The sequence below is a fragment of the Oncorhynchus clarkii genome, chromosome 23 (genome assembly GCF_045791955.1).
Source record: "Oncorhynchus clarkii lewisi isolate Uvic-CL-2024 chromosome 23, UVic_Ocla_1.0, whole genome shotgun sequence".
In the NCBI taxonomy this organism is placed as follows: Eukaryota; Metazoa; Chordata; class Actinopteri; order Salmoniformes; family Salmonidae; genus Oncorhynchus; species Oncorhynchus clarkii.
Genome location: NC_092169.1, coordinates 51,275,841 through 51,295,940, shown reverse-complemented (window position 1 = coordinate 51,295,940; position 20,100 = coordinate 51,275,841). Strand labels below are relative to the sequence as shown.

At 47.8% G+C, this 20,100-nt stretch overlaps 1 protein-coding gene across 1 annotated transcript in view; it reads right to left on the bottom strand.

Moving 5' to 3' along the window:
• The window catches only part of LOC139381915 (LMBR1 domain containing 1), a 273,723-nt gene that overhangs the window by 78,937 nt on the left and 174,686 nt on the right, over positions 1 to 20,100 (bottom strand). The window contains exon 8 of the mRNA XM_071125774.1: positions 1,420 to 1,545. Within this exon, the coding sequence (XP_070981875.1) occupies positions 1,420 to 1,545 (126 nt within the window). The remainder of the gene's footprint in view (positions 1 to 1,419; positions 1,546 to 20,100) is intronic.

The following is a 20,100-nucleotide window of genomic DNA, read 5'->3' as shown; positions in this document are numbered from 1 at the left end:
TCAACAGTCTGAAGGTATGAGAGGACTGTAGGTGTTCTACAGTCTGAAGGTATGAGAGGACTGTAGGTGTTCGACAGTTTCAACAGTCTGAAGGTATGAGAGGACTGTAGGTGTTCTACAGTTTCAACAGTCTGAAGGTATGAGAGGACTGTAGGTGTTATACAGTTTCAACAGTCTGAAGGTATAAGAGGACTGTAGGTGTTCTACAGTCTGAAGGTATGAGAGGACTGTAGGTGTTCTACAGTTTCAACAGTCTGAAGGTATGAGAGGACTGTAGGTGTTCTACAGTTCCAACAGTCTGAAGGTATGAGAGGACTGTAGGTGTTCTACAGTCTGAAGGTATGAGAGGACTGTAGGTGTTCTACAGTTTCAACAGTCTGAAGGTATAACAGGACTGTAGGTGTTATACAGTTTCAACAGTCTGAAGGTATGAGAGGACTGTAGGTGTTCTACAGTTTCAACAGTCTGAAGGTATGAGAGGATTGTAGGTGTTCTACAGTTTCAACAGTCTGAAGGTATGAGAGGACTGTAGGTGTTCTACAGTTTCAACAGTCTGAAGGCATGAGAGGACTGTAGGTGTTCTACAGTTTCAACAGTCTGAAGGTATGAGAGGACTGTAGGTGTTCTACAGTTTCAACAGTCTGAAGGTATGAGAGGACTGTAGGTGTTCTACAGTTTCAACAGTCTGAAGGTATGAGAGGACTGTAGGTGTTCTACAGTCTGAAGGTATGAGAGGACTGTAGGTGTTCTACAGTCTGAAGGTATGAGAGGACTGTAGGTGTTCTACAGTTTCAACAGTCTGAAGGCATGAGAGGACTGTAGGTGTTCTACAGTTTCAACAGTCTGAAGGTATGAGAGGACTGCAGGTGTTCTACAGTCTGAAGGTATGAGAGGACTGTAGGTGTTCTACAGTTTCAACAGTCTGAAGGTATGAGAGGACTGTAGGTGTTCTACAGTTTCAACAGTCTGAAGGTATGAGAGGACTGCAGGTGTTCTACAGTTCCAACAGTCTGACTCTGGCTCTGGAGGGAAGGGGTTTTAATAGGGGAGTGAGGAGACGCCCCTTTCTGTTTTTTTAACACCCTTCGTCACAAGTTATAATTATGCAAGCTCAGTAAAGCTCAATCAGGCTTAAATAGAGCATTTGAAATGATTTCCAATAGTATTTGAACCCAGGTCTGGCTGCATGCCACCAGCTCACGTCAGCTCTGTGGCATCACCTACAACAGGGACCAATGGGACCAATTGCAGACTGGCTTTTAGTCATCAACCTCCACATTCCTTACAGCCAGAGGTCATAACAAATTCCATCCCATTCTTATTTAAAAACACCCCCCCCCCCAAAAAAAAACCCAACATTTTCACCACAATAGATATGCAGCTGTATGGTTTTCAGCGTTGGTGATAACTGAGACCCACCTTGGCTTTGATATTTTCCATCTGGTGTTCAACCTCTTCAATATCTTCAGTGTTCTCCAGGCGCTCGTACACCACACTGCGTGTCCCTTTAATCAGGTTCAACGGCAGCACTGACATACCATACGCCTGTAGAGAATGAAGAGGAACAGACATTCAATAACATAGTATAACAATACCATAGTACTACACTGACATACCATACGCCTGTAGAGAATGAATAATAACAGGTGTTCAATAACATAGTATAACAATACCATAGTACTACACTGACATACCATACGCCTGTAGAGAATGAATAATAACAGGTGTTTAATAACATAGTATAACAATACCATAGTACTACACTGATATACCATACGCCTGTAGAGAATGAATAATAACAGGTGTTTAATAACATAGTATAACAATACCATAGTACTACACTGACATACCATACGCCTGTAGAGAATGAATAATAACAGGTGTTTAATAACATAGTATAACAATACCATAGTACTACACTGACATACCATACGCCTGTAGAGAATGAATAATAACAGGTGTTCAATAACATAGTATAACAATACCATAGTACTACACTGACATACCATACGCCTGTAGAGAATGAATAATAACAGGTGTTTAATAACATAGTATAACAATAACATAGTACTACACTGATACACCTGTTAGAGGCAATCGGCAGTTGAAACAATCACAGAGCCCCCCTGTGTCCCAAATGGCACTCCATTATATACTTTTGACCAGGGCCCACAGGGGTGCACTATGTAGGGAATAGGGTGCCATTTGGGAGGCAGACATGAAACAGACCGTTTCCATCACATTATTACAGTGGTGCCAAGGCCCTTTAGTGTCTGTGAATCTGTAGCACGTGTATGTGAACACACCTACCACCTACGACCCACACTCCATGACGCATGACTGTACAGAGTGGAGATGTATAGGGAGCAATAACACACACAGCTATATCACGTTACAGCTGTACCCCTCCGGCTCCATGTCATTCTTTAAATGGTGCAATTCGCAATTGTGCTGCACGGATCTTATGTGTGAATCTGCAGCCAGCAACCATTTTGTGTGTAGAGAAATGACATGTAGGCTTCTGGCTGACTCTCTATCTCTCTCTGCAGCTCCAGACGATATTTACAGCCTAACAGCGCCCCCCAGTGACAGCACTGAGGGAGAGAGGAACGCTCCAGCATTCAGAAACAATGAATAAACTCATAGAAATATTAAAAAAGAAAGGACGTTGAGGGCAAGAAATGGCCTTTGAGGAAATAGCTTTTTAAAAACAGCAAATCAGCTATTATTTGAACAAGGACTGTTGCAACACATCAATAGACTAATTCCTCTTCCTTAAATAAAGAGAAAAAGACAGGAAAGAAAGAAGGAACGAGCAGAAAGAAGGTAAGAGCAGAAAGAAGGTAAGAGCAGAAAGAAGGTAAGAGCAGAAAGAAGGTAAGAGCAGAAAGAAGGTAAGAGCAGAAAGAAGGTAAGAGCAGAAAGAAGGTAGGAGCAGAAAGAAGGTAAGAGCAGAAAGAAGGTAGGAGCAGAAAGAAGGTAAGAGCAGAAAGAAGGTAAGAGCAGAAAGAAGGTAAGAGCAGAAAGAAGGTAAGAGCAGAAAGAAGGTAAGAGCAGAAAGAAGGTAAGAGCAGAAAGAAGGTAAGAGCAGAAAGAAGGTAAGAGCAGAAAGAAGGTAAGAGCAGAAAGAAGGTAAGAGCAGAAAGAGGAAATGAATGGAGAGAAATGAGAGATAAGGAGAGAAAATGAGAGAAATGAGAGGAAAGGAGAGAAAAGGAGAGAAAAGGAGAGGAAAGGAGAGAAAATGAGAGAAAAGGAGAGGAGAGGAAAGGAGAGAAAAGGAGAGGAAAGGAGAGGAGAGGAAAGGAGAGAAAAGGAGAGGAAAGGTGTTGAAAGGAGAGGAAAAGAGGTAAGAGACGAAAGGAAAGGAAATGAGGGAAAAGGAGGTAGGAGAGGAAAGGAGAGAAAACAGAGGAAAGGAGGTAAGAGAGGAAATTAGAGAAAACAGAGGAAAGGAGGTAAAAGAGGAAATTAGAGAAAACAGAGGAAAGGAGGTAAGAGAGGAAATGAGAGAACATAGGGGAAAGGAGAGAACATAGGGGAAAGGAGAGAACATAGGGGAAAGGAGAGAACATAAGGGAGAGGAGAGAACATAGGGGAAAGGAGAGAGCATAGGGGAAAGGAGAGAACATAGGGGAAATGAGAGAACATAGGGGAAAGGAGAGAACATAGGGGAAAGGAGAGAACATAGGGGAAAGGAGAGAACATAGGGGAAAGGAGAGAACATAGGGGAAATGAGAGAACATAGGGGAAATGAGAGAACATAGGGGAAAGGAGAGAACATAGGGGAAAGGAGAGAACATAGGGGAAAGGAGAGAACATAGGGGAAAGGAGAGAACATAGGGGAAAGGAGAGAACATAGGGGAAAGGAGAGAACATAGGGGAAAGGAGAGAACATAAGGGAGAGGAGAGAACATAGGGGAAAGGAGAGAGCATAGGGGAAAGGAGAGAACATAGGGGAAATGAGAGAACATAGGGGAAATGAGAGAACATAGGGGAAAGGAGAGAACATAGGGGAAAGGAGAGAACATAGGGGAAAGGAGAGAACATAGGGGAAAGGAGAGAACATAGGGGAAATGAGAGAACATAGGGGAAAGGAGAGAAAAGAGAGAAAGGACTCAGGGTGCTCAGTAGCACATCCCATTCAGAGTGTTGCCGGGGCAGAGGTAAGGTGAGGCACCTGGCAGGCACAATACAGCATGCTTGAACATCATCAAAAATGAGAGGAGAGGGCAATCTCTCTCTCCAATAACCTGCTCAGCGGCCAATCAATACATGTTGAGAATAAATGAAGGGCAGGCCAAACACACACACACACACACACTCAAGTACTCCGTGTAAACACCAGCCAGGGCGCTGTCATTTTACCAGCTATTTCATAATAAAACAAAAGAGCGTTTTGTGAGATTACACCTTAACCCGCCAAGAGAGGCTGACCTCGTCTCTCCGTTGAAGGTTTCATTCCAACACTGAAAAGGGAAATGCTGGATCACTCTGAAGTCCTTTTTCCCTGAAAAACAAACTATTTTACTGGCTGGTGAGTGTTAGGTGACATTAGAGGGAGAGAGCAGGAGAGCATCAGGGGATGAAGGCATGAGGCAGGGCCAGACCTATTATTAGTCCTAGCTTCTGCGGTGGATGGATCTCTGCTAGGGGCTGTGTCGCACCTCCTGCAATGAATCACGGGGCCTCTTAAGGCCGGAGCATGTCCCGAATACCAAGCAGCTCGCTCATAAAAGAAGAACCTGTCCCCCTGTTCACATCCTTAGGAGTGTGTGTGTGTGTGTGTGTGTGTGTGTGTGTGTGTGTGTGTGTGTGTGTGTGTGTGTGTGTGTGTGAGAGAGAAGCACATCCCTTCTTCTCCGATGTGCTGCCTCCTTAACATGAGAAACATACAAACCCGACGCGACCGACCGACACAGGTGCCTTGACTCTTTTCCTCCCCAGCCCAGAGCTGTAACCCTCTGACATGAGTCACAAGTACAGGAGGGGGTGGAGTTCAACCCATTGGTAAAAGACATGACAAATAACTGTAGAATATACAGAGAGACGTTTAGTCTGTAGAGATTGAGAGAGTGTAATCATTGGCTGGAATCTTAAAGAGAGATATCTGACTGAGGGAGGGAGTGCTATTGAGAAGGGACCGGACCCCAGGCACAAGACACCTCTTTGTCCCCTTCTCTGGTCTCCGTTAGGGCAGGAGAGGGAGGGGTCTCTCTTCGGAGAGGAGAGGAGAGGGAGGGGTCTCTCTTCGGAGAGGAGAGGGGGGTTTCTCTCTTAGGGGAGGAGAGGGAGGGGGGGGTCTCTCTTTGGGGAGGAGAGGGAGGGGGGGTCTCTCTTCGGAGAGGAGAGGGGGGTTTCTCTCTTAGGGGAGGAAAGGGAGGGGGGGTGGTCTCTCTTCGGAGAGGAGAGGGAGGGGGGGTCTCTCTTTGGGGAGGAGAGGGAGGGGGGGTCTCTCTTTGGGGAGGAGAGGCAGGGGTCTCTCTTCGGAGAGGAGAGGGGGGTTTCTCTCTTAGGGGAGGAGAGGGGGGGGTCTCTCTTCGGAGAGGAGAGGGAGGGATCTCTCTTTGGGGAGGAGAGGGAGGGGGGGTCTCTCTTAGGGCAGGAGAGGGAGGGGTCTCTCTTCGGAGAGGAGAGGGAGGGGGGGGGATCTCTCTTTGGGGAGGAGAGGGAGGGGGAGTCTCTCTTAGGGCAGGAGAGGGAGGAGTCTCTCTTCGGAGAGGAGAGGGGGGTTTCTCTCTTAGGGCAGGAGAGGGAGAGGGGTGGGTCTCTCTTCGGAGAGGAGAGGGGGGTTTCTCTCTTAGGGCAGGAGAGGGGGGTTTCTCTCTTAGGGCAGGAGAGGGAGAGGGATGGGGTCTCTCTTCGGGGAAGAGAGGGGGGTTTTCTCTCTTAAGGGAGGAGAGAGAGGGGGGGTCTCTCTTAGGGGAGAAGAGGGAGGGGGGGTATCTCTTAGGGGAGGAGAGGGGGGTCTCTCTTCAGAGAGGAGGGGGGGGTTCTCTTTTAGTAGAGGAGAGGGAGAGGGGGTCTCTCTTTCTGGAGGAGAGGGAGGAGGGGTCTCACTTAGGGGAGGAGAGGGAGGAGGGGTCTCACTTAGGGGAGGAGAGGGAGGAGGGGTCTCTCTTTGGGGAGGAGAGGGTCTCTCTTTGGGGAGGAGAGGGTCTCTCTTTGGGGAGGAGAGGAGAGGGGGGTTTCTCTCTTTAGGGAGGAGAGGGAGGGTCTCTCTTAGGAGAAGGGGGGTTTCTCTCTTAGGAGAGGAGAGGGGGTCTCTCTTTGGGGAGGAGCGGGAGGGGTCTCTCTTCGGAGAGGAGAGGGGGGGTTCTCTCTTAGGGGAGGAGAGGGGGGGGGTCTCTCTTAGGGGAGGAGCGGGAGAGGGTCTCTCTTAGGGGAGGAGAGGGAGAGAATGGGGAGTCTCTCTTAGGGGAGGAGAGGGGGGTTTCTCTCTTAGGGGAGGAGAGGGAGGGGGGTCTCTCTTAGGGGAGGAGAGGGGGGTTTCTCTTAGGGGAGGAGAGGGGGGTTTCTCTTAGGGGAGGAGAGGGAGAGAATAGGGAGTCTCTCTTAGGGGAGGAGAGGGGGGTTTCTCTCTTAGGGGAGGAGAGGGAGGGGGGGTCTCTCTTAGGGGAGGAGAGGGGGGTTTCTCTCTTAGGGGAGGAGAGGGGGGTTTCTCTCTTAGGGGAGGAGAGGGGGGGGTCTCTCTTAGGGGAGGAGAGGGGGGGTCTCTCTTAGGGGAGGAGAGGGAGGGGGGTTTCTCTCTTAGGGGAGGAGAGGGAGGGGGGGTCTTTTAGGGGAGGAGAGGGGGGGTCTCTCTTAGGGGAGGAGAGGGAGGGGGGGTCTCTCTTAGGGGAGGAGCGGGAGAGGGTCTCTCTTAGGGGAGGAGAGGGAGAGAATGGGGAGTCTCTCTTAGGGGAGGAGAGGGGGGTTTCTCTCTTAGGGGAGGAAAGGGAGGGGGGGTCTCTCTTAGGGGAGGAGCGGGAGAGGGTCTCTCTTAGGGGAGGAGAGGGAGAGAGGGGGGGTCTCTCTTAGGGGAGGAGAGGGGGGTTACTCTCTTAGGGGAGGAGAGGGGGGTTTCTCTTAGGGGAGGAGAGGGGGGTTTCTCTTAGGGGAGGAGAGGGAGAGAATAGGGAGTCTCTCTTAGGGGAGGAGAGGGGGGTTTCTCTCTTAGGGGAGGAGAGGGGGGTTTCTCTCTTAGGGGAGGAGAGGGGGGGTCTCTCTTAGGGGAGGAGAGGGGGGGTCTCTCTTAGGGGAGGAGAGGGAGGGGGGGTCTTTTAGGGGAGGAGAGGGGGGGTCTCTCTTAGGGGAGGAGAGGGAGGGGGGTTTCTCTCTTAGGGGAGGAGAGGGGGGGTCTCTCTTAGGGGAGGAGAGGGAGGGGGGGTCTTTTAGGGGAGGAGAGGGGGGGTCTCTCTTAGGGGAGGAGAGGGAGGGGGGTTTCTCTCTCAGGGGAGGAGAGGGAGGGGGGGTCTCTCTTAGGGGAGGAGAGGGGGGGTCTCTCTTAGGGGAGGAGAGGGGGGTTTCTCTCTTAGGGGAGGAGAGGGAGGGGGGGTCTCTCTTAGGGGAGGAGAGGGGGGGGCTCTCTTAGGGGAGGAGAGGGGGTGTCTCTCTTAGGGGAGGAGAGGGGGGGTCTCTCTTAGGGGAGGAGAGGGAGGGGGGTTTCTCTCTTAGGGGAGGAGAGGGAGGGGGGGTTTCTCTTAGGGGAGGAGGAGAGGGGGGGTCTCTCTTAGGGGAGGAGAGGGGGGTTTCTCTCTTAGGGGAGGAGAGGGAGGGGGGGTCTCTCTTAGGGGAGGAGAGGGGGGGTCTCTCTTAGGGGAGGAGAGGGGGGGTCTCTCTTAGGGGAGGAGAGGGGGGTTTCTCTCTTAGGGGAGGAGAGGGAGGGGGGGTCTCTCTTAGGGGAGGAGATGGGGGGTCTCTCTTAGGGGAGGAGAGGGGGGGTCTCTCTTAGGGGAGGAGAGGGGGGGTCTCTCTTAGGGGAGGAGAGGGAGGGGGGTTTCTCTCTTAGGGGAGGAGAGGGAGGGGGGGTCTCTCTTAGGGGAGGAGAGGGGGGGTCTCTCTTAGGGGAGGAGAGGGGGGTTTCTCTCTTAGGGGAGGAGAGGGAGGGGGGGTCTCTCTTAGGGGAGGAGAGGGGGGGTCTCTCTTAGGGGAGGAGAGGGGGGGTCTCTCTTAGGGGAGGAGAGGGAGGGGGGTCTCTCTTAGGGGAGGAGAGGGAGGGGGGGTCTCTCTTAGGGGAGGAGAGGGAGGGGGGGTCTCTCTTAGGGGAGGAGAGGGGGGGTCTCTGTTAGGAGAGGAGAAAAATACTTATTTTCCACCATAATTTGCAAATAAATTCATTAAAAATCCTACAATGTGATTTTCTGGATTTTTTTTCTCATTTTGTCTGTCATAGTTGAAGTGTGCCTATGATGAAAATTACATGCCTCTCTCATCTTTTTAAGTGGGAGAACTTGCACAATTGGTGGCTGACTAAATACTTTTTTGCCCCACTGTATATAGTACACTACTGTTGACCACAGCCCTAAATGACCTGGCCAAAAGTAGTGCACTTTATAGGCAATAGGACACCATTTGGGATGTACACTCCCTCTCTAATTCACCCAGAGGCCCTGGTGTACCCCAGGTCAATTTACTGGCATCTGATTAGATCGAAGGAAATGAATCTCCTCACCTGTTCTTTCCCCCATCAGCATCTTAACGCCGGCGATTTAAGAGTGAGGGGCGGATGGAAGGAGGGGAGAGGGGAGATGAGGGGGGGGGGGGCCTCCAGAGCCATAAGTCACTGTGCTAGCCAGGCTTTTAAATCAAGCCAGAGAAGACTTCAGTGATCAGATGACGCATGAGACTGCAGATTTTCAGACACCATTAGCCTTGTAGGGTGAAGTTTCCCCCAGAGGATGACCTTGCACTTTCCCCACTAATGGTTCAGGTTAGGATTGGGGGACATTAAAATGATCCTTGATCTGTACCTAGAGGAAACTTCACCCCAGAGCCCTCACTCCTCCTTGAGTCAGTCGACTTGAGGCTGAGGATGTCCTAATATGGCCAACGTACAGGACTGGGTGAGGCCCATAGGAGGTTTGTGGCACCTTAACTGGGGAGGACGGGCTTGCGGTAATGGCTGGAGTGGAATCAGTGGAATGGTATCAAACACATCAAACATATGGTTTCCATGGTTTCCATGTGTTTGATGTCATTCCATTGACTCCGTTCCAGCCATTATTATGAGCCGTCCTCCCCTCAGCAGCCTCCACTGGTGACGGCCCTCGTCTACTCTGGTATGTGACTACCTCAGTCGAACACAGAGTTGGGTAGTCTGGGACTGTGATATACTGCCATACGCATATGGAAATATAATAGACGCATTAAAAAGTCACTGTGCCGATCATTTTTATTGTAATGTCATCTGAAAGGTGAAATGGAACCCTAAGGCGTATTAAACGAGCACTGATTCACAGAGTGAGTGGTTCGATAAACGACGTAACGTTTTCATGGAATTTCCCAAAAAATCTGTCACAGAAATAAATGAGTTTAGGAGAGACAGATACATTTTGGAGTGGTTCAGGTTGAAATGAAATGTAACCTATGAACTATTTTTATGGATTTGGACCTACACCCACAGAATCCAAGTCAAATAACATCATCATGTGAAATATTCTGAAAGGACGGAATTATAAAAGAAGCAACATAAAAGGAGCGTGTGGGTTTTTTACAAGAAGTAGGTGTCAAATTCTGTGGTAAGTCACTGTGAAGGTAGTAGCAACATAATACCAGTGGTATGTCACTGAGTAGGTAGCAGCAACATAATACCAGTGGTATGTCACTGTGTAGGTAGTAGTAGCAACATAATACCAGTGGTATGTCACTGTGTAGGTAGTAGTAGCAACATAATACCAGTGGTATGTCACTGTGAAGGTAGTAGCAACATAATACCAGTGGTGTGTCACTGTGTAGGTAGTAGTAGCAACATAATACCAGTGGTATGTCACTGAGTAGGTAGCAGCAACATAATACCAGTGGTATGTCACTGTGTAGGTAGCAGCAACATAATACCAGTGGTATGTCACTGTGTAGGTAGCAGCAACATAATACCAGTGGTATGTCACTGTGTAGGTAGCATCAACATAATACCAGTGGTATGTCACTGTGTAGGTAGCAGCAACATAATACCAGTGGTATGTCACTGTGTAGGTAGTAGCAACATAATACCAGTGGTATGTCACTGTGTAGGTAGCAGCAACATAATACCAGTGGTATGTCACTGTGTAGGTAGCAGCAACCTCATAATACCAGTGGTATGTCACTGTGTAGGTAGCAGCAACATAATACCAGTGGTATGTCACTGTGAAGGTAGCAGCAACATAATACCAGTGGTATGTCACTGTGTAGGTAGCAGCAACATAATACCAGTGGTATGTCACTGTGAAGGTAGTAGCAACATAATACCAGTGGTATGTCACTGTGTAGGTAGTCTCAACATAATACCAGTGGTATGTCACTGTGTAGGTAGCAGAAACATAATACCAGTGGTACAGTGCCTTGCGAAAGTATTCGGCCCCCTTGAACTTTGCGACCTTTTGCCACATTTCAGGCTTCAAACATAAAGATATAAAACTCTTTTTTTGTGAAGAATCAACAACAAGTGGGACACAATCATGAAGTGGAACGACATTTATTGGATATTTAAAACTTTTTTAACAAATCAAAAACTGAAAAATTGGGCGTGCAAAATTATTCAGCCCCTTTACTTTCAGTGCAGCAAACTCTCTCCAGAAGTTCAGTGAGGATCTCTGAATGATCCAATGTTGACCTAAATGACTAATGATGATAAATACAATCCACCTGTGTGTAATCAAGTCTCCGTATAAATGCACCTGCACTGTGATAGTCTCAGAGGTCCGTTAAAAGCGCAGAGAGCATCATGAAGAACAAGGAACACACCAGGCAGGTCCGAGATACTGTTGTGAAGAAGTTTAAAGCCGGAATTGGATACAAAAAGATTTCCCAAGCTTTAAACATCCCAAGGAGCACTGTGCAAGCGATAATATTGAAATGGAAGGAGTATCAGACCACTGCAAATCTACCAAGACCTGGCCGTCCTTCTAAACTTTCAGCTCATACAAGGAGAAGACTGATCAGAGATGCAGCCAAGAGGCCAATGATCACTCTGGATGAACTGCAGAGATCTACAGCTGAGGTGGGAGACTCTGTCCATAGGACAACAATCAGTCGTATATTGCACAAATCTGGCCTTTATGGAAGAGTGGCAAGAAGAAAGCCATTTCTTAAAGATATCCATAAAAAGTGTCATTTAAAGTTTGCCACAAGCCACCTGGGAGACACACCAAACATGTGGAAGAAGGTGCTCTGGTCAGATGAAACCAAAATGGAACTTTTTGGCAACAATGCAAAACGTTATGTTTGGCGTAAAATCACCCTGAACACAACATCCCCACTGTCAAACATGGTGGTGGCAGCATCATGGTTTGGGCCTGCTTTTCTTCAGCAGGGACAGGGAAGATGGTTAAAATTGATGGGAAGATGGATGGAGCCAAATACAGGACCATTCTGGAAGAAAACCTGATGGAGTCTGCAAAAGACCTGAGACTGGGACGGAGATTTTGTCTTCCAACAAGACAATGATCCAAAACATAAAGCAAAATCTACAATGGAATGGTTCAAAAATAAACATATCCAGGTGTTAGAATGGCCAAATCAAAGTCCAGACCTGAATCCAATCAATAATCTGTGGAAAGAACTGAAAACTGCTGTTCACAAATGCTCTCCATCCAACCTCACTGAGCTCGAGCTGTTTTGCAAGGAGGAATGGGAAAACATTTCAGTCTCTCGATGTGCAAAACTGATAGAGACATACCCCAAGCGACTTACAGCTGTAATCGCAGCAAAAGGTGGCGCTACAAAGTATTAACTTAAGGGGGCTGAATAATTTTGCACGCCCAATTTTTCAGTTTTTGATTTGTTAAAAAAGTTTGAAATATCCAATAAATGTCGTTCCACTTCATGATTGTGTCCCACTTGTTGTTGATTCTTCACAAAAAAATACATCTTTATGTTTGAAGCCTGAAATGTGGCAAAAGGTCGCAAAGTTCAAGGGGGCCGAATACTTTCGCAAGGCACTGTATGTCACTGTGTAGGTAGCAGCAACATAATACCAGTGGTATGTCACTGTGTAGGTAGCAGCAACATAATACCAGTGGTATGTCACTGTGAAGGTAGCAGCAACATAATACCAGTGGTATGTCACTGTGTAGGTAGCAGCAACATAATACCAGTGGTATGTCACTGCGTAGGTAGCAGCAACATAATACCAGTGGTATGTCACTGTGAAGGTAGTAGCAACATAATACCAGCGGTATGTCACTGTGAAGGTAGTAGAAACATAATACCAGTGGTATGTCACTGTGAAAGTAGCAGCAACATAATACCAGTGGTATGTCACTGTATAGGTAGTAGCAACATAATACCAGCGGTATGTCACTGTGAAGGTAGCAGCAACATAATACCAGTGTACTAAGGTGAGAGGCAGACTCACTCAGCCTACGTCCCAAATAGGACCCTATTTCCTACATACACAGTGTATGGGCCCTGGTCAAAAGTAGCGCACTATATAGGAGAATAGGAATAGAACAGTGATGGTTTTGATTATCATGGTTAAAAGACTATACTAATGCCGTCACCTTCCTTTTCAATGGTTTGATACAGTGTGAGATGTATTTTTATCAGACATGACAAGCTAGATAGAAACACAATAAAGTACCATAACTTGTTGAAGAGCTAAAGTACAGCGAGGGCATAAACACAGGTCTAGTGATGATGCCACCGGGATTGATTGACGGTAGACTTTGCTGTGCTGAGAACATGCAGTGTGACTTACACTAGCCGAGGTCATGGTTGAACGTGTGTCTGTGATGTCAACAGCTACGGTGTGCAGGAACAGAACAGAACAGAACAGAGAGGCTAGTGATCTAGGATCAGGTACAGAACAGAACAGAGAGGCTAGTGATCTAGGATCAGGTACAGAACAGAACAGAGAGGCTAGTGATCTAGGATCAGGTACAGAACAGAACAGAGAGGCTAGTGATCTAGGATCAGGTACAGAACAGAACAGAGAGGCTAGTGATCTAGGATCAGGTACAGAACAGAACAGAGAGGCGAGTGATCTAGGATCAGGTACAGAACAGAACAGAGATGCTAGTTATCTAGGATCAGGTACAGAACAGAACATAGAGGCGAGTGATCTAGGATCAGGTACAGAACAGAACAGAGATGCTAGTTATCTAGGATCAGGTACAGAACAGAACATAGAGGCGAGTGATCTAGGATCAGGTACAGAACAGAACAGAGAGGCTAGTAATCTAGGATCAGGTACAGAACAGATCAGAGAGGCTAGTGATCTAGGATCAGGTACAGAACAGATCAGAGAGGCTAGTTATCTAGGATCAGGTACAGAACAGATCAGAGAGGCTAGTTATCTAAAAGCTTAACTGATCCTAGATCAGCAGTCCTACTCTGAGACACAGTGAATACGTTCTCTGGCCTCTAACCAGTAGCCAGATGGCCCTATAAGATCCACATAATAGGTGATAGCTCCATTCTACATCTGCTGTGGTCAAATATTAATTCGCTCACACCTCAGAAAGTGTTGTGTTGGCCGAAAAACACTCTTGTGAAGGTTACAACTTGCTTACTCTTGAATTTAGTTAAAGTGCACCCACCAGTCTGGGACTGGGCTGTAGCAGAGAGAGAGAGAGAATATCCCAGCTCTGTTAGGGAGTTACATAGGACAGTTTATATACACCCTGGGCTATAGCAGAGAGTGAGAGTGAGAGTGAGAGAGAGAGAGAGAGAGAGAGAGAGAGAGAGAGAGAGAGAGAGAGAGAGAGAGAGAGAGAGAGAGAGAGAGAGAGAGAGAGAGAGAGCTGCTCTGTTAGGGAGTTATCTAGGACAGTTTATATACACCCTGGGCTGTTTGAATTAAGGGGGAGTGGCCACCTCGGCACAAAGACTAGTGATAAATAAACCCTGCAGAGTCATGGAGGATACGGGACCTGTCACTTAGGTTCCATTAGGTTAATCATGCAGAATAATAACACACAGCTGCAGTGATAAATCACATGGACCCTGAAGAAACACAGAGAGGCTGAGGACTGGAGGCTGGGCTGGAGTGGGTTGGAGAGCGAGAGAGTCCAGTATGGAGAGACCAGGGAGAGAGGAGAGAGGACTCCAGTATACAGAGACCAGGGAGAGAGGAGAGAGGACTCCAGTATGGAGAGACCAGGGAGAGAGGAGAGAGGACTCCAGTATACAGAGACCAGGGAGAGAGGAGAGAGGACTCCAGTATACAGAGACCAGGGTGAGAGTAGAGAGGACTCCAGTATGGAGAGACCAGGGTGATAGGAGACAGGACTCCAGTATGGAGAGACCAGGGTGAAAGTAGAGAGGACTCCAGCATGGAGAGACCAGGGTGATAGGAGAGAGGACTCCAGTATGGAGAGACCAGGGTGAGAGTAGAGAGGACTCCAGTATGGAGAGACCAGGGAGAGAGGAGAGGGAGAGAGGACTCCAGTATACAGAGACCAGGGAGAGGGGAGAGAGGACTCCAGTATACAGAGAGAGAGGAGAGGAGAGAGGACTCCAGTATACAGAGACCAGGGAGAGAGGAGAGGGAGAGAGGACTCCAGTATACAGAGACCAGGGAGAGGGGAGAGAGGACTCCAGTATGGAGAGACCAGGGTGAGAGGAGAGAGGACTCCAGTATGGAGAGACCAGGGAGAGAGGAGAGGGAGAGAGGACTCCAGTATACAGAGACCAGGGAGAGGGGAGAGAGGACTCCAGTATGGAGAGACCAGGGTGAGAGGAGAGAGGACTCCAGTATACAGAGACCAGGGAGAGAGGAGAGAGGACTCCAGTATACAGAGAGAGAGGAGAGGAGAGAGGACTCCAGTATACAGAGACCAGGGAGAGAGGAGAGGGAGAGAGGACTCCAGTATACAGAGACCAGGGAGAGGGGAGAGAGGACTCCAGTATGGAGAGACCATGGTGAGAGGAGAGAGGACTCCAGTATACAGAGACCAGGGAGAGAGGAGAGAGGACTCCAGTATACAGAGACCAGGGAGAGAGGAGAGGAGAGAGGACTCCAGTATACAGAGACCAGGGAGAGAGGAGAGGAGAGAGGACTCCAGTATGGAGAGACCAGGGTGATAGGAGAGAGGACTCCAGTATGGAGAGACTAGGGTGAAAGGAGAGAGTACTCCAGTATGGAGAGACCAGGGAGAGAGGAGAGGACTCCAGTATACAGAGACCAGGGTGAGAGGACTCCAGTATACAGAGACCAGGGAGAGAGGAGAGAGGAGAGAGGACTCCAGTATACAGAGACCAGGGAGAGAGGAGAGAGGACTCCAGTATGGAGAGACCAGGGTGATAGGAGAGAGGACTCGAGTATGGAGAGACCAGGGTGAGAGTAGAGAGGACTCCAGTATGGAGAGACCAGGGTGATAGGAGAGAGGACTCCAGTATGGAGAGACCAGGGTGAGAGTAGAGAGGACTCCAGTATGGAGAGACCAGGGAGAGAGGAGAGAGGACTCCACTATACAGAGACCAGGGAGAGAGGAGTGAAGGAGAGTAGGGGATTCTGCAGCATTCTCTCCCTACGAACAGAGGGGAGAGAGAAGAGAGGGTTGAACAGAAGATAAAAGGGTGTAAGAGAGAGAGAGCAATACCACTATATATATATATATATATATATATATATATATATATATATATATATAGTGAGGGAGAGAGAGAGAGAGAGAGAGAGAGAGAGAGAGAGAGAGAGAGAGAGACAGATTGAGACAGAGAGAAAGAATGAGAGAACTCCCAGCCTCTGATTTGTCTCCCACAAGGAAGCCTATTTGTGTGATTGACTCAGCATCACAACACAGCACATCAAAACACAAAGCTTGCTGGGAGACTTGATTTCCTGCAGGCCTATCTCACCAAGCCTCTTTAACAACATGGGGTCAACCCAGCAAAGCTTGAAAGACCAGCAACGTCTGCATCCCAAATGGCACCGTATTGACTTAGGGCACTCTTTTGGGCTCTAGTCAAAGTGCACTATATAGGGAATGAGGTGCCATTTGGAACGCAAGCAACATCTCTATCCTCCAGAAGCTCCCGCGTGGCTCAGTGGTCTAAGGCCCTGCATCCTAGCGGTCTGAGGCACTGCATCTCAGCGGTCTAAGGCACTGCATCTCAGCGGTCTAAGGCACTGCATCTCAGCAGTCTAAGGCACTGCATCTCAGCGGTCTAAGGCACTGCATCTCAGCGGTCTAAGGCCCTGCATCTCAGCGGTCTAAGGCACTGCATCTCAGCGGTCTAAGGCCCTGCATCTCAGCGGTCTGAGGCACTGCATCTCAGCGGTCTAAGGCACTGCATCTCAGTGGTCTAAGGCCCTGCATCTCAGCGGTCTGAGGCACTGCATCTCAGCGGTCTAAGGCCCTGCATCTCAGCGGTCTAAGGCACTGCATCTCAGCGGTCTGAGGCACTGCATCTCAGCGGTCTAAGGCCCTGCATCTCAGCGGTCTAAGGCACTGCATCTCAGCGGTCTAAGGCACTGCATCTCAGTGGTCTAAGGCCCTGCATCCTAGCGGTCTGAGGCCCTGCATCTCAGCGGTCTAAGGCACTGCATCTCAGCAGTCTAAGGCACTGCATCTCAGCGATCTAAGGCCCTGCATCCTAGCGGTCTGAGGCACTGCATCTCAGCGGTCTAAGGCCCTGCATCCTAGCGGTCTGAGGCACTGCATCTCAGCGGTCTGAGGCACTGCATCTCAGCGGTCTGAGGCACTGCATCTCAGCGGTCTGAGGCACTGCATCTCAGCAGTCTAAGGCACAGCATCTCAGCGGTCTAAGGCACTGCATCTCAGCGGTCTAAGGCACTGCATCTCAGCGGTCTGAGGCACTGCATCTCAGCGGTCTAAGGCACTGCATCTCAGTGGTCTAAGGCACTGCATCTCAGCAGTCTAAGGCACTGCATCTCAGCAGTCTAAGGCACTGCATCTCAGCAGTCTAAGGCACTGCATCTCAGCGGTCTGAGGCACTGCATCTCAGCGGTCTAAGGCACTGCATCTCAGCGGTCTAAGGCCCTGCATCTCAGTGGTCTAAGGCACTGCATCTCAGCAGTCTAAGGCACTGCATCTCAGCGGTCTGAGGCACCGCAGCTCAGCGGTCTGAGGCACTGCATCTCAGCGGTCTAAGGCACTGCATCTCAGCGGTCTGAGGCACTGCATCTCAGCGGTCTAAGGCACTGCATCTCAGCGGTCTAAGGCACTGCATCTCAGCGGTCTAAGGCACTGCATCTCAGCGGTCTAAGGCACTGCATCTCAGCGGTCTAAGGCACTGCATCTCAGCGGTCTAAGGCACTGCATCTCAGCGGTCTGAGGCACTGCATCTCAGCGGTCTAAGGCACTGCATCTCAGCGGTCTAAGGCCCTGCATCTCAGCGGTCTAAGGCACTGCATCTCAGCGGTCTAAGGCACTGCATCTCAGCGGTCTAAGGCACTGCATCTCAGCGGTCTAAGGCACTGCATCTCAGCGGTCTGAGGCGTCACTACAGACCCTGGTTTGATTCCAGGCCGTATCACAACCGGCTGTGATTGGGAGTCCCATAGGGCGGCGCACAATTGGCCCAGAGTCGTCCGGGTTTGGCCGGTGTAGGACGGCATTGTAAATAAGAATTTGTTCTTAACTAACTTTAATAGTTAAATAAAGGTTAAATAAAAATAAAAAGAAGTGGCCAGTGTAATTATCCACTCTCTAAATAAGGACAGTAAGAAAGCAAAGTGAAGCAGAGAGAACAGAACAGTGGGGTTAAATCCCTGCTGAGCAGGACGATACATCTTTAAAGAGAGAGAGGCTCTTTAGAAACTCAATCTATGTGACTATGTATTATCTATATAAAGAGGCCTGGTCTGCTTCAAATGGGGGACGACATGTAATTTCTTGAATAACAGCATTAAAGGCATATTTATATGTGTGTGTGTACGTAGCAACGTGCCTCCCACCTGAGGATCTCCTGTGTTTGAGGGGTGAAAAATCCACTTGTCACTTAAATCTCACTGGATTGATTGGTTTCCTTTTACTCCTGCGACTCTTTCATATTCGTGCCTGTCTTTTTGTTCCCTGTCAACGTTACGACCGTGGAGATGTCTGGAATGACCTGTCAAACACACCTAGTAATGGCTGCAATGGACTCAATGGGATACATGGTCTTTCTGTTGATTCTATAAGAATTTAACGCACCGTCTTGACACTTACTGAACATCACAAGAAAGAGAACTGAGCTTTATTTTGATGAGTGTTCATTTCTTGAAAAAAGTTAATTGAAAAAAGTTATAATTTAATACAGTTGGAATGTTTACTAATTAGATGCGCAGAAATGAAAGCAACTTCCGAGAAGGAACACTGGGATGATAGTGATATTATATCTGATCTCACAAACAATGTGAAGTATGTTTAGATCGGCCAAGCGTTTTGATTTTAAATCCCATGGGTATCTTCCTTGACATAAATGTTTAATAATGTCTGAGAACGTGACAACAGTCATTAATGAGGCAGTCTAGACAGCGCGGGTGAGCGCAGGTAGAGTAGAGAGAGCAGTTGTTTGGTGGTTGCAACCTAGCTCCACCTCTTTATGTTCAATTATTAATATATGCAAATACACCTGGTGCATTTATGCAAATATGACTGTCTTGAATTTAACATTCCAGATAAAATAAGAAAATATATAAATATATGAGTGCATTCTAAGAAAAAAATGACATTTTACAAAAGTGACAATTAATTGAATATCTAAAATCCATGAACTTCATTCATTATGTCTGCAGCCACCAGTAAAATATTTTGTGTTCTAGAATTCAGTCAATATCTGCTGTGTTGTAACAATTCTAAGTGTGGAGTATCTTCAACCGCGACCCTCGCATTAACATCTGCTAACCATGTGTCTGTGACCATTAACATCTGCTAACCATGTGTGTGTGACCATTAACATCTGCTAACCATGTGTCTGTGACCATTAACATCTGCTAACCATGTGTCTGTGACCATTAACATCTGCTAACCATGTGTATGTGACCATTAACATCTGCTAACCATGTGTATGTGACCATTAACATCTGCTAACCATGTGACCATTAACATCTGCTAACCATGTGACCATTAACATCTGCTAACCATGTATCTGTGACCAATAACATCTGCTAACCATGTGTATGTGACCATTAACATCTGCTAACCATGTGTATGTGACCATTAACATCTGCTAACCATGTGTATGTGACCATTAACATCTGCTAACCATGTGTATGTGACCATTAACATCTGCTAACCATGTGTATGTGACCATTAACATCTGCTAACCATGTGTATGTGACCAATAACATCTGCTAACCATGTGTATGTGACCAATAACATCTGCTAACCATGTGTGTGTGACCAATAACATCTGCTAACCATGTGTATGTGACCAATAACATCTGCTAATCATGTGTCTGTGACCATTAACATCTGCTAACCATGTGTATGTGACCATTAACATCTGCTAACCATGTGTATGTGACCATTAACATCTGCTAACCATGTGTATGTGACCAATAACATCTGCTAACCATGTGTATGTGACCAATAACATCTGCTAACCATGTGTATGTGACCATTAACATCTGCTAACCATGTGATCATTAACATCTGCTAACCATGTGTATGGACCAATAACATCTGATAACTATGTGTATGTGACCAATAACATCTGCTAACCATGTGTATGTGACCAATAACATCTGCTAACCATGTGTCTGTGACCATTAACATCTGCTAACCATGTGGATGTGGCTACCCCTAGTCAGGGTAGCCTAGTGGTTAGGGCGTTTGACTAGTAACCGGAAGGTTGCAAGTTCAAATCCCCGAGCTGACAAGGTACAAATCTGTCGTTCTGCCCCTGAACAGGCAGTTAACCCACTGTTCCTAGGCCGTCATTGAAAATAAGAATTTGTAATTAACTGACTTGCCTAGTAAAATAAAGGTAAAATAAAATAAATTAATAAAATTAACATCAGCTAACCAT